This window comes from Diabrotica undecimpunctata, chromosome 1 (assembly GCF_040954645.1).
Source record: "Diabrotica undecimpunctata isolate CICGRU chromosome 1, icDiaUnde3, whole genome shotgun sequence".
In the NCBI taxonomy this organism is placed as follows: domain Eukaryota; kingdom Metazoa; phylum Arthropoda; class Insecta; order Coleoptera; family Chrysomelidae; genus Diabrotica; species Diabrotica undecimpunctata.
The window spans coordinates 102096355-102111037 of record NC_092803.1 but is presented as its reverse complement, the minus strand read 5'-3'; the positions used below and the strand labels follow the sequence as shown (position 1 = coordinate 102111037).

The 14683-nt window shown below is 31.0% G+C and overlaps 1 protein-coding gene across 1 annotated transcript in view; it reads right to left on the bottom strand.

The window, feature by feature from the left end:
• Window positions 1–2298: 2298 nt before the first annotated feature.
• MED20 (Mediator complex subunit 20) overlaps window positions 2299–14683 on the bottom strand; it is a 37295-nt gene continuing 24910 nt past the window's right edge. Inside the window, exon 2 of the mRNA XM_072545567.1 lies at window positions 2299–2961. Coding sequence (XP_072401668.1) covers window positions 2673–2961 — 289 coding nt within the window. The 3' untranslated portion in view covers window positions 2299–2672. The remainder of the gene's footprint in view (window positions 2962–14683) is intronic.

The following is a 14683-nucleotide window of genomic DNA, read 5'->3' as shown; positions in this document are numbered from 1 at the left end:
AATACGAAAAGTAAAATATAGCAATAAAATAAAATATTTCCTTATTAGATAATCAAATTGGCTTGCTATGAAGTCAATTTGATATGAAAATAATGTTGCAAAAATATTGAAATATCAAAACGAGATTATTCAATTACTTACATTAACAAAATTATCGAGGTCGCCTTGTTTTCAATCAGGGTGCTACCAGGGGCTTCACTGGGTGTTCCTTCCGTAGAATCCTGTTGAATGAGGACGGCTCGTAGATTCTTTTTCCGTTAAGGGATAGGGATCCGCCGTTGCTAGTTGGTTTCCCTGTTCTATCAACCTTAACCGGATCCTACTTACTGCACCAATTGTTATATCACTTATTTCTTCTTTGACTTTTTAAAAAACACTTTATTAAAAAAATTTTATTACAATTATTTTTTATAAGTTAAACTGACAAGATACAAAAATGAAAAAACAATAACTACGTTGTATCGAGCTTGACGAGTGTCCTAAAATGATTCTCTATTTATAATATTGCTAAAACTAATGATTTGGCATTCCCACGGTAGCTAACGACTGCTTCGAGTTTGTGGCGTTGCATGGCTCAGCTATTTCTATGGGAACTGCCGTTGTAGGTATGATGCAATAGGACATTAGTATTGTGAAACTTTCAAGTCAGAAACCTTTGGCTGGTTCAAGGTTACTATTTTCAAGGTTTATATATATATATATATATATATATATATATATATATATATATATATATATATATATATATATATATATATATATATATATATATATCCAGCGCTTCGTGAATAGATGATAAGAAGCTGTGCTTCCCCTCCTCTATCACTCCTGTGCCACATCCTGTTTTCATTATTTTTACAATTTTATTTCAGAATGTTTTTTAAAACGATTTTCAGATTGGAAATCCAAACATCAAAATAGAACAAAAAATGTAATTATTGTTAAGTATATAAGGAAATAATTTCAGAATCATTCAGAATCAACTTGACCAAGATGAAAAAGGGTAGACAACAATTGACCAGATTTTTGTGCTACGTCAAATCTTAGAAAAAACCAATGAATTTAATATTGACACGTTCCATCTCTTTGTGGACTTTAAGTCAGCGTATGATAGCGTCCTAAGAGGTAAATTATACGAAGCCATGAATGAACTTAACATTCCCCATAAATTAATAAGGCTCGTAAAAACAACTATGAGTAAAGTGATCTGCAGAGTGCAAATACAAGGCGATATGTCACAAGCGTTTGAAACATATGCAGGGTTAAGGAAGGGAGACGCGCTGGCGTGCCTTCTCTTTAATATAGCGTTAGAAAAGACTATAAGAGATGCCGAGTTACACAATAGGGGAACAATCTTTAATAAATCAACGCAGATTATGGCTTACGCTGACGATCTGGATTTGATCGCACGTACTACACGAGGACTTAAAGAGATGACTTCCACCTTCTTGACAGCCGCACTAAATATGGGCCTTAAAATAAACGAGGAAAAAACCAAAATGTTAGCATCTATTCCAAATAACAGAGATAGAGCTAGAAACGCCGAAGAAAACTTCAGTATAGACCAATATAATTTTGAGGTAGTAAGTAAGTTTACATATTTGGGTTCTCTCATAAAAAACGATAAGGACACATCTGAAGAAGTAAAACGGAGGGTACTGCTAGCAAACAAATGTTATTTTGGACTAAGCAACCAGCTAAAAAACAGAAATTTAAGCCAGAAAACCAAACTAATAATATATAGAACACTCATCCTACCAGTGCTGACATATGGGTCAGAAACATGGACCACCTCCAAAACAGACGCAAATCTTCTGCTCGTCTTCGAAAGGAATATACTAAGAAGAATAATGGGCGCATTCTGTGAGAATGGTATTTGGAGAAGGCGATATAATTTCGAATTGTACGAGAAGTATAAAAAAATAGTAAATGGTATAGAGATGTAATATCCTTCATAAAAATAGGTAGGCTTAGATGGGCTGGACATGTGTCAAGAGCAAATGAAAATTACCCACCCAGACGAACTCTATTATCGGTCCCAGTGGGAAATAGGAGTAGAGGCAGACCACGACTGAGATGGAGGGACGGTGTGGACGAGGACGCAAGGAAAATCGGCGCGGCAAATTGGCAACGGTTGGCGATGAACAGAAACGACTGGCGAAATAGACTGGGGAAGGTCAAGGCTCAACTAGAGCTGTAGCACCACTGATGATGATGAACATGACAAACTAGAAACGGTTTTTTCTTTTTTAGAGATATTTAGAGTTAAGCATTTGTTGTAATAATTATTATATAGACTTTCTTAAAAAAATGTTTTATTAAAATACAAAATATAAATATTTGCCACAGTTACTGAATCTAATTTCACAAGAACAATATTAGATATTTTAATTTGCTGGTATATTGAGGTATTTACTAATTGTTATTAAACCCATAAATGAACATCATTATCTTGATATTAATAACTATTTTAAAGCCAATGTTTTTGTTTTATACTTTCTTATATCCCTCTTTGTGTTACTACACTTCTGTCTGTATATTTAAGGTCTCTTTATTTTTTCTTAAATGTGGCATACTTCCTATATTCAAAAAATTAATCATAAATTATAATATAAAATATTGTTCGTATGTGTAGGCTTAAAAATAAGAACTACAAACTAATATCAGAAGTTTTAGGGTCTCAGGCCTACCCCAGGAGACTTTCTAAATACTGTAAAATGATCTAAATATTGATGTATGGTATCTATTGGTGAATAAACTTCTTGCATTCTATTTTGTAAATAGTTTGGGGGATTGGTAGGTGCTGATAAACCCAAAAATCCTTGTAAAAATTCTTTGATCAAATCCCAACATAAAGCAGGTACTACACAAGGTCTGTATTCTACCTCCACTAAAATTCCTTTGAAATTACTGCTTACTGTTACACTTCCCAATTTAACACAAAAATCTCCTATTTCATACCTAAAACAAGCTTAGATAAGCAGTTGTTCATTATTAACAAATTGGTATCAACAATGCAGGATAATAGAGATACATGAGTAATGGAAAGCTGTATAGGCTATTAAGAAATAAAAATTATCTACCATTGGCGAATTGTTTATTGCAACGTTTACGGTAACGGAATATCATATATATATATATATATATATATATATATATATATATATATATATATATATATATATATATATATATATATATATATATAAATATAAACTGTTTTGGATGGGTTGGAGTCAATAATAGGGCTATTGGTTAACTATTTTTTTATTCTCGAGCTTTCAATTGTGTTTACAATTATTATCAAGAGCTAAAAAAGACAAAATACTTACAAGGTTGAACTAAAAAGAAAAAACAATTTTTGTTAACTTACCAAATAAAAATTAGTTTGGTAAGTAAAAATCACTGCTTACATGTTCAAAATATTTAATATAAAAATGCTTTTATCTAACAAATGTTTCTCTGAAAAATTTTTTTATAATTTTGAAAACATTTTTTTTAATATAAGAATAATTGAATTTATAAATAAGTTCAAATAGCAACCAATTACAAATAGCCTCAATGTCATAAATGCCAACATAAAATTTTTATTTTTGACAATTATATTGCCAAAAGTAAAACTTCGTTTAAACATTCTTTTTTGTTTAGTAACAAAAAGAAGAAGATTTATTCACCCTTGACAGATGTCTGAAAGAATGTGATAGATATATGGAGAATTAAATATGACATTTTACAAGTTTTATATATAAATCATAAAGAAAGAATATAATTATAAATTTTGCTTAAACTTTGAATTTCAGATCTTTTGTTTAAACTCTTATCATTTTTGCTAATACAAACCATTTCCAAAAAAGTCCTTTTAAATTTATTACTTTCACTACATAAAATTTTAATGTTATCAAAATCCATAATATGGTCTTTATCGATTACATGTTCTGCCAAAGCACAAGATGGTTTTTTAATTCTGCAATCACTTTGTGATTGCAGAATTAAAAAAAAAAAAACCATCTTGTGCTTTGGCAGAACATGTAATCGATAAAGACCATATTATGGATTTTGATAACATTAAAATTTTATGTAGTGAAAGTAATAAATTTAAAAGGACTTTTTTGGAAATGGTTTGTATTAGCAAAAATGATAAGAGTTTAAACAAAAGATCTGAAATTCAAAGTTTAAGCAAAATTTATAATTATATTCTTTCTTTATGATTTATATATAAAACTTGTAAAATGTCATATTTAATTCTCCATATATCTATCACATTCTTTCAGACATCTGTCAAGGGTGAATAAATCTTCTTCTTTTTGTTACTAAACAAAAAAGAATGTTTAAACGAAGTTTTACTTTTGGCAATATAATTGTCAAAAATAAAAATTTTATGTTGGCATTTATGACATTGAGGCTATTTGTAATTGGTTGCTATTTGAACTTATTTATAAATTCAATTATTCTTATATTAAAAAAAATGTTTTCAAAATTATAAAAAAATTTTTCAGAGAAACATTTGTTAGATAAAAGCATTTTTATATTAAATATTTTGAACATGTAAGCAGTGATTTTTACTTACCAAACTAATTTTTATTTGGTAAGTTAACAAAAATTGTTTTTTCTTTTTAGTTCAACCTTATAAGTATTTTGTCTTTTTTAGCTCTTGATAATAATTGTAAACACAATTGAAAGCTCGAGAATAAAAAAATAGTTAACCAATAGCCCTATTATTGACTCCAACCCATCCAAAACAGTTTATATTTGTTCCAAACGAGTCACAAGTACTTCTTTTTTCTTATATATATATATATATATATATATATATATATATATATATATATATATATATATATATATATACAAACAACAGTTTATTAGGGTTGCAGTCAGATAATTGGCCGGGAAGTTAATCAAACACTCTTTTGACTTTTTGTCTAACTTTCGGAATGGTTTCATTCCGTTTTCAAGACATAGTCGTTGAGATTATTTATAAAAGCATTGACACTCAACATTAAAACCACACATATAAAATAATGGACAAAATACATTCTGAAATTTTTAAAATTTACGTAAAGATAGTAAAACTTAGTTTATGGCATCTTTTACTGATACATAAATACCAACATACATCACAGTTTAATACATTATTTAACTTCTGCGACAAATAAGATGTAGTTCCATAATATACCATAAGATTTGGATATATATCCAAAATAATATATTCATCCATTATACATTATAGCCACCACGTAGCCCCGAATTTAATCCGCTTGATTTTGGTGTATGGGGCGCATTAAAACAACGGGTTTATACGAATCCCATAAACATTCGCAACCAACTATGGGAAGAAATAAATACTGCAGCAGTTTCTTTAGAAGAAATGATGCCATTTAATATGAGACGATCTTTTATGGAATATATTGACAAATGAATTAAAGAAAATGGTGGACATATCGAACACATACTTTGACAAAAAGTTATGTTATTTAGTTTAACTATTTCTTAATTTGGTTTGTAAACATGATATATTGTTTATGACTTTAATTTAACATAAAATGTAAAATGTTTGATGTAAAATCCTACTATTCTGTTATTTTGTCAAATCCTATTATTAATTATCCTGCTGATATATTTATTTTATTTAATATTTCGTAACTATTAACTTTAGTTAAAGGTATTTTATACCAAAATTCAGAAGTATTAATGTTTTTGTCTATTTTTTCTTCGTTACCTGGAGTAATTGCCTTAGGTCAGAATTATGGAGCTGATTTTTAAAATGCGATTATCTCGAAAACTGTTGAGTTTTGAAGTTATTAACAAGTATACCTTTTTTTTGTTCAAATAATGTATCTTTAATATTTTTAATCCCAAATACAGGTAACTTAAAGAGCAAAAAAGTTAAGTGCAAATTTATACCACATATATGTATACCGCATAAGTGGCGCCCTCTATCAGTTACATCAAAGTGTGCATCAACTTATAATTTCTCATATTTAAATGTACCCAGTTGTAAATTTTTATATATAAATGATTATAAACATGAAAGTTATAGTGAAAAATAAAATTTTAAATTTGCACTTTAACACCCTGTATCTTCCTTAATATCAACATTTTATTCAAGCAATTTGGCTTAAATCGTAATATTTTAAAGTGTAGAATCTACTGTTTCTTTTTGTATTATATCAATTACTTAAGGACCACCCTGTATATATATATATATGTATATATATATATATATATATATATATATATATATATATATATATTGTAATGATTCATTTTATCAGCCAAAGATAAAATTAAAAATTACTAAATAGACCATTTAAATAAATTTTCAAGATATCCTGGAAAGTTGTTAAGCTATGTAAAACTGAAAATAATATTGGTTTGCTCTTAATAAATTTCAAAGTACAAAATATAATAATTTAAATAATGCAACTAATAAACTATAAAAGATATTTCGAAGAAATGAAAATCCATTATCCTGTATGACCTGTAGTAAACAAAATTTAAGATATGCATAAATTATTTTCTTTGTAAAATATATTCGAGTGACGTGAGTGAGCTTAAGAGAAGTCATGAACAATGCGAGCGGTTTTTATAAATGGACTTGTACACTGAATAAGACAATAGAATAGAATATTTAGAAATTATATTTCTCCGTTAGTTCTTAAGAATTTGTAGAAACCGATTAGCATGTTAATAGTTTTTAGGAAATTTATAATTGTAGGTAAAATTGTTGTTTGTTATCTAAATGAAGAGATGGGGATACGTATGACGAGCTTTGATTGGAGGAGATTGAAAAAAGTGGGATAGGTATGTAAGAATGAGAGTTTAGCTAGATTTTTGAGGGGAAAAAGATAATCAGTTGTTTTCCAAGGGTGCAAGGCGAACAGTCGTTGTTCTCTGGTGGTTCCCAAGTGATAGTAAGTATTAGAAGTGAATGTTTGTGAGTTTTCTTGGAGTAAGTGTATCTGACGGAAGCTGATCCAGTAAAATATTGTAAGTTATACTTTTCTACTTATATATTTCCAGAGTCACTGTTCAGGCCGGAACGAGAGATTCAGTTTATCGAGAGGAGAAGAGACTAGCATCTTTTGAACGATACGTGCATTTGAAGGATATCATTAAAGACGAGAGGCTCGCAATAATTTGTTGTAAGATTGCTGATTACCTAGGGAACTGCTAAGAATAGATAGTGTAGGCTACAAGGAACAAGGATTTGGACAACTCATCATCAGAGAAATAGTTTTTTTTACCATTCGTCAGTTTTTCTTTATTAACAAAGTTTTTTTTATTTGCGTTAGAAAAGATAGAAATATTTTGATCAGGAGATTTAGAACAACAATTTTGATTTGAAATTTTAATTTATATTGCATATAACATTAATTTTTGAAGGTTCACGTACATAGAACAAAATTTTGATAATCATTATATGAGATACTTTTTGTTGAAGATATTTGAGTGTGAATTTTATTTCAATATATAATGTTGTATCATATATGTTTTTATTATTCCGGTATTCTTTGGACCTTACCTATTATATGTAAAGCATAGATATTGAAGCACGAATATAACCCTCAGATAAGATAATTAAATAGTGTGATAAAATCATAATTGCATCATTTAAATAAGCTTAATTAATTAATTAATTAGCTCATTAATTGCTTGGCGCACCTCTGACTTATATCACATTAACATATATATATATATATATATATATATATATATATATATATATATATATATATATATATATACATCTAGCGGTTAATGTAAGCTCCGTTCTAAAACGGTATTATACTAACTCGAATATACACCGTGTATTTTATTATCTGAGTAGCGCTTTATGTAGACTCCGACCAACACGTAGGATTAAGTGGACTCCACAAAAGGATAAACCATTTTTGGGATCCGTATTTACGATATTGCATATACTTCCAAACTCCTGCGATGTTGCCAATAATTGTATTAGTAGTAGATTTTCAAATTTTACAGCAGGTACATTCTGGAACTTGAAATTTATTTCAATATCCATCAATTTAATCATGGAGGAATTTGAGGACTACTTGGCTAATTTATGTAGTTAAATATAAATTGTTAACCGACATATACCTTTATTTTACATTTTAGTTTTAATAAGCAAGGCGGTAATTTATATTATTTGCTTTATATATTTTCAAACATAAGAAAGTGTGTATTATAAACTTGGAAAAGCGAAAATTTCCGTTTTTATTAATTAGTATTTTTTATTAAAATGCATTGGCATTAAAACATTTAGTACATAAATGTACGTATATCAAATAGAGTATTCGTGTAACAGTTTCTGAAATTAGAAGCCCCTTCGGTAAGATTATAAAGTTTGTTACCACAAAAAATCTACTAGCATGCACAGAGATGGGAGAGACCTACACAAGAGAAGATCTATTTTTAGCGAATGACAGGACCATCTATGTAACCAACCATTGGAAATACAAAATTTAAAGCTGTTGGTGTTCCGGACACGGAAAGTAAAGTAAGTATAAAAAGAGGTAAAAGTAAAATGAAAAGAAAAATAAAACACTTATATAATATGTAGACCTGAAAGTGCGCCGGAGGGTTTGAAATAAGAATTTACCTAAGGAATGAAATAAGAATTTACCTAATATATAACAGATCTGAAAGAGAACAAAAAACAGATCAAAGAATTAATACAGATTAAGTACATCCTTAAGTAACATATCTCAAATCCGCCTGCAGTTTTGTTGGGTAGATCGAGTAGCTCGACAGAACTGTTGCCGGTCCCAAGCCCAAATAAAGGAGGAGGGGGTCTACAGCCCGTTTAGCACTCTACTGATAGACTTTAAAACCATACAGCTCATAGAAACAGAATTATGCCTCGGGACAGGAATGATTTCATTACGACGACTAACGGGAGAAAGAAGACAACGAATTTGTGGTAAACGAGAAATACACTTCGCATCGGTGCTTTGAACGTAAAGTCTCTACAAGAGAGCAGACAATTACAAAAGAGCTTATAGAAAAAAAATATAGACATGTGTGCGCTAAAAGATACAAAGAAAAAAGGAAGAGGGTCAAATTATTATAGATGACCATCTCATGATTTACAGTGGTGTTGCCAAAGAAACCAGAGCCAAAGAAGGAGTCGCTCTGTTAGTACACAAAAAATTTTTACACCAAGTATAAAAATAGTAAGTGTAAAAATTAAACTGGATGTCAAACCTCTGAATGTGATAGCAATTCATGCACCAGATAACAACCAAGATACCACCACAAGGGAAAACTTCTACGAACACCTTCAGACTGTAATAAACGAGACCCCAAATGATAAATATATAATCATTATGGGTGATTTTAACGCCCGTGTTGGCAATGATTTAGTTCCAGGGATAAAACAGCGATATAACGAAAATATCAGAAATGAAAACGGAAACCTTCTAACGGACCTCTGCAGCAAAAACCAGATACGTAATAATAATACATTTTTCCCTCACAAAGAACAATACATTTTTGAAAACAGTAGAGGACAAAGATCTATTATAGACTATATTCTGTTGAATAGAGAGCACTAACATCAGCAGAAATAGAAAGCGATCACAAATTGGTATTATGCCGAATGAAAACACATATATGTGATAATGACTCCACAAGATACCTATTCCAGAAAAGAAGAACCGAAAAAAAAAACAGAAAAACATATATCACAGAAAGTGATGGAGTCGAAGAAAACTGGGCAAAAGTTAAGTCTAATATCTTAGCCTCGGCCAAGAAAGTTCTTGGTAAAAGAAATATAAATAAAGTGAAGGAAAAATGTAAAGAAAACAAAAAAGCTTACCTGAAATACATGTCAACCAAAACACAAGAGGCATAACATAATTACAAGACAATTAGAAACGAAACACATGCACTTATAAGAAAAATAAAAAATGGTCACTGGGAACGTTTTTCGAAAGAAATGGAACATAATTTTTCTCGTCTGAAAAAGGAAATATAGCGCTTCATCAGACGTCAAAGAACGGAGGTAAAGTAACTAATAGAACTAAAATACATAGAAAATGATACGTGGATTGACTACCTAAAAAAGCTATATACAGGAGAAAAACAAACGACGCTAGAACCGGAAACATCAGAAATTACAACATATAAAGAACTTAATATAAATGTACAGGAAGTTCGAAAAATACTTGAAAACCTGAGGAACAGAAAAGCAGCAGGTAAAGACGGGATACCAAACGAATACTGAAATATTGTGGAGCAGCAATGACAAATGAATGAAAAATTAACAACATTAATTAATAAAATTATAAAACACAATAAAATGCCGGAAGAATGGAGAAGGAGCGAACTAACTCTACTATTTAAAAAAGGAGATAAAAACAGACAAAAAACTACAGAGGTATAAACTTGTTAAATACTACGCTAAAACTTACAACTAAAATTTTACAAGTGCTAATTAATCACAATATAAGTTTAACAGATGAACAACAGGGTTTTTTTAGTGGTAGATCGTGTACAGATGCAAAATTCGTGATAAAGCAAATTACTGAGAAATCACTGAAGTATAATAGACCAGCATTCCTGTGTCTGATTGACCTAAAGAAAGCGTTTTACAGAGTAAGACTGAAAGATGTAATCCATCTTCTGTATAATAGAGAAGCTCCCCTAAATATTATAAAAACTATCGAAAACATCGACCAAAACAACAAAATTGAAGTCAGAATAGAGGGACAACTTACAGAATCTATAGAAATAGGCAGCAGAATAAGATAAGGGGATTCGTTGAGATTTAGCCCCATGCTCTTTAATTTGATCATGGATCAAATCATCAAAAGCGTTAACAAACGAAGAGGATACAGAATGGGAAACAAAGAAATTAAAATACTCCGTTACGCAGATGACGCAATATTAATAGCCCAATATGAAGATAGTTTGTAAAGACTGGTCCACAAATTTAACATAAGAGCAAAAGAATTTAATATGACAATCTCATCTCAGAAAACTAAAACAAAAGTAGTCAGCAAAGGACCACAGATATAAAATAGAAATTGATGACATTAGCAGAAACAAGACCCGACACAGCCACAACGTAAAGAATAATGGACGCGGCAGAGATGAGAGTACTGAGAAGAATTACAGGAAATACTCTGAGAAATCGAAAAGAAAATGTAACGTATAGTGTATAAATGAATGGATACAAAATAGAAAAAAAGAATGGAATAACCACATAGGTAATGGAAATAAAATACCTGGCATTATGAATTTATTATGACAATTTCATCTCAGAAAACTAAAACAATAGTTGTCAGCAAAGAACCAACTAGATGTAAAATAGAAATTGATGGCATCAGTATTGCACAAATAATGGAAATAAAATACCTGGGAATTACACTGTCTAGCTACGGAGACCTGGACAAAGAAGTGAAAGATCAAGTACTAAAAGCAAATAGACTGGCAGAATGCCTTATTAACACTATATGGCTAAACAGACACATTAACACTGAGATGATATCAATTTATAAAGCCAGTGTAAGACATATAATGACATATGCCTCAGAAACAAGACCCGACACAGCCACAACGCAAAGAATAATGGAAAAGGCAGAGATGAGAGTACTGAGAACAATTATAGGAAATACGCTGAGAAATCAAAAGAGAAGTGAAGACATTAGAAGAAAATGTAACGTAAAGTGTATAAATGAATTGACACAAAATAGAAAAAAAGAATGGAATAATCACATAAGCAGAATGGAGGAGACCCGTGACGTCAAAATTGCAAGAGATAAGTCACGAATCGGCAGAAGAAGTATCGGACGATCGCGCAAAAGATGAAGTGATAACCTTCCATAGAGGTATTATTCCGCCAATGAACAAGTAAAATTGCTTATAAAGAGAAATAATAACAAGAAAAAAAAGTAACATCTCTCAGATAAATAAGCGGAACAACAGAAACTGAGTATAAACGTGAAATTCCAGAATTAACATTAAATAAATTACCGCAAATCGTACGAACTGAAATAAGTGTTATTTTCTGCACATATATATATATATATATATATATATATATATATATATATATATATATATATATATATATATATATATATATATATAATATAATAAGAACTATATTTAAACCAAGTGACAGAAAAAAAATTATATATACATTTACTTCTAAATGATTAACGTCTATAAAATTATTATTACAGTTAAAGCTTATACAAGCGACAAAATTTTTAAAACAATTAGACCGAACATAATATCATAACTGTAAAACATAATATATACGGAAACAATAAAGAAATAGATATGTTTAGTGGTTATGAAACCGCTTGTCGTCTGCCATGAATTTTATTACAGAATCAAGTTATAACCATAACTAGAGACACCGAAATATTTTGTCTGAGTAATGACTTACTACGATAAAAAGAAATAGAATACTTTTATAATACACAACGTTATAAAGGTATACATATAATATAATAACAACGAAACTATAAAAAGATATACATATAATGTCCAATATCAAATCTTCAGAATTCATATCCGAAATTGGACAGTATAATTTTATCACCCAGTAGACAGAATGAATCTATTTGTTATTAAATACACACACGTAGTTAATTAGGTTACATACACATTTGGTCAATTATAAATAATAATTTGGACATCAGTCAAAAGTACTGACAAAGTTAAACAATTTACATAAATTAAATACACATATCACGCTAGGTACGCGAAAAATATTGACCCAAATAGAATTTATATAAAACTAATATCTCTTGACTAGAGAAGCATTCAATCAATATTCACTCAACGAACATATAGTCTTCAACGATCAACTTCATCAGTCTCTACTCAAAGTAATCCCGGGTCTACACCCATAGTGTACGTCTCAACAATAAACTCTGCTACTATTATTTGGTGTTTCCATTACAACAGAACGAACATCTTCACTGAGCCAACGAAGGGAATTTGTTCATGGTCCTTCGAGCCGGATCTCTTGAACGCTGCGATGAAAGCATCCGTAGACATATCGCTTACTACCTCAAGGTGTACTGCCTTCGTTGACAGACACACAAATACTGAGATGTAGCCCTTATAGCTCCTCTGTCCTCTGCCTCTCGTGGTACTTATTTTTATTGGCCCGGCATAATCTATCCCTGTGTTAGTAAAGGGATGACTCGGGTTCACTCTGTCTTTCGGTAGATCTCCCATTAATTGTTGTGCTGCTTGGCTTTTATACCTCCTGCACCTTAAACATTTTGCTAGATGATCTTTCACAGTCTCTACTCAAAGTAATCCCGGGTCTACACCCATAGTGTACGTCTCAACAATAAACTCTGCTACTATTATTTGGTGTTTCCATTACAACAGAACGAACATCTTCACTGAGCCAACGAAGGGAATTTGTTCATGGTCCTATCGAGAAACAGAATACTTCAAGGAAGTTTGAGAGAGCCTATACAGTCCACGCCAGCAACACCCTCAGTAGCAGAGAGAGACCACTAGACCCGGGAGAACGAGAGCAGTACCAAAGCCAAGAGCCATACTAGAGCCGAGAGCAGTACCAGAGCCGAGAGCAGTACCAAAGCCGAGAGCCATACTAGAGCCGAGAGCGGTACTAGAGCCGAGAGCGGTACCAAAGCCGAGAGCCATACTAGAGCCGAGAGCGGTACCAAAGCCGAGAGCCATACTAGAGCCGAGAGCGGTACCAGAGCCGAGAGCAGTACCAAAGCCGAGAGCCATACTAGAGCCGAGAGCAGTACCAAAGCCGAGAGCCATACTAGAGCCGAGAGCGGTACCAGAGCCGAGAGCAGTACCAAAGCCGAGAGCCATACTAGAGCCGAGAGCAGTACCAAAGCCGAGAGCCATATTAGAGCCGAGAGCAGTACCAAAGCCGAGAGCCATACTAGAGCCGCAGAGCAGCCAAAGGACAGGACCGATTGCAGAACCCATCAGAAGCGAGGGATCCTCAACGTCTAAGAACACAAAAAACCGTAAGTTTTTGAAAAATTACAAAATCTTCCAACTTTTACAATCTTACAATTTAACAAGTTTTTTTTTTATTACAATTTAACAATTTAGAACAACAATCTCCACTCTATCAATCGTATAATAATGTACTTTAGAATGCATACCATTTAAATAATACAGAGAATTGATAAAACAAAAATAAACGTCATTCACAACTATAATTAACTAAACAGTAATTTTGTATGACAATTTGAAAAAAGAAACGTTCATACATATAGCTTGCTTTTAATTACAATTAAATATTTTATTTCGAAAAAAATTAAAATAATTACGTAGCAAATAATTTCATTTATTTTGATAACAATATATATATATATATATATATATATATATATATATATATATATATATCATTATAAGAGTGTGTGGATTACATCTTGACCTACCTCAATGCAAAGAATAGCAGAGCAGGCAAGGTCAAACTCATATTTCGCTAAATTGCACATTCCGATAGAAAAGAAAGTGTTATAATACAGGTATACTTATTTAATACATAACGTACATTTAGTATTGTCTAATATATTTACCGCTGAATGTAAAAATTTTAAAATAATCATGGAGAGTCTATACGTTAAGCAAGCGGAAATAGGAACAGAAATAGTGAAACTCGTTTCAAATACAAAAAAGGATTCCCAATCTCGGAAAAATCAACAATACATCC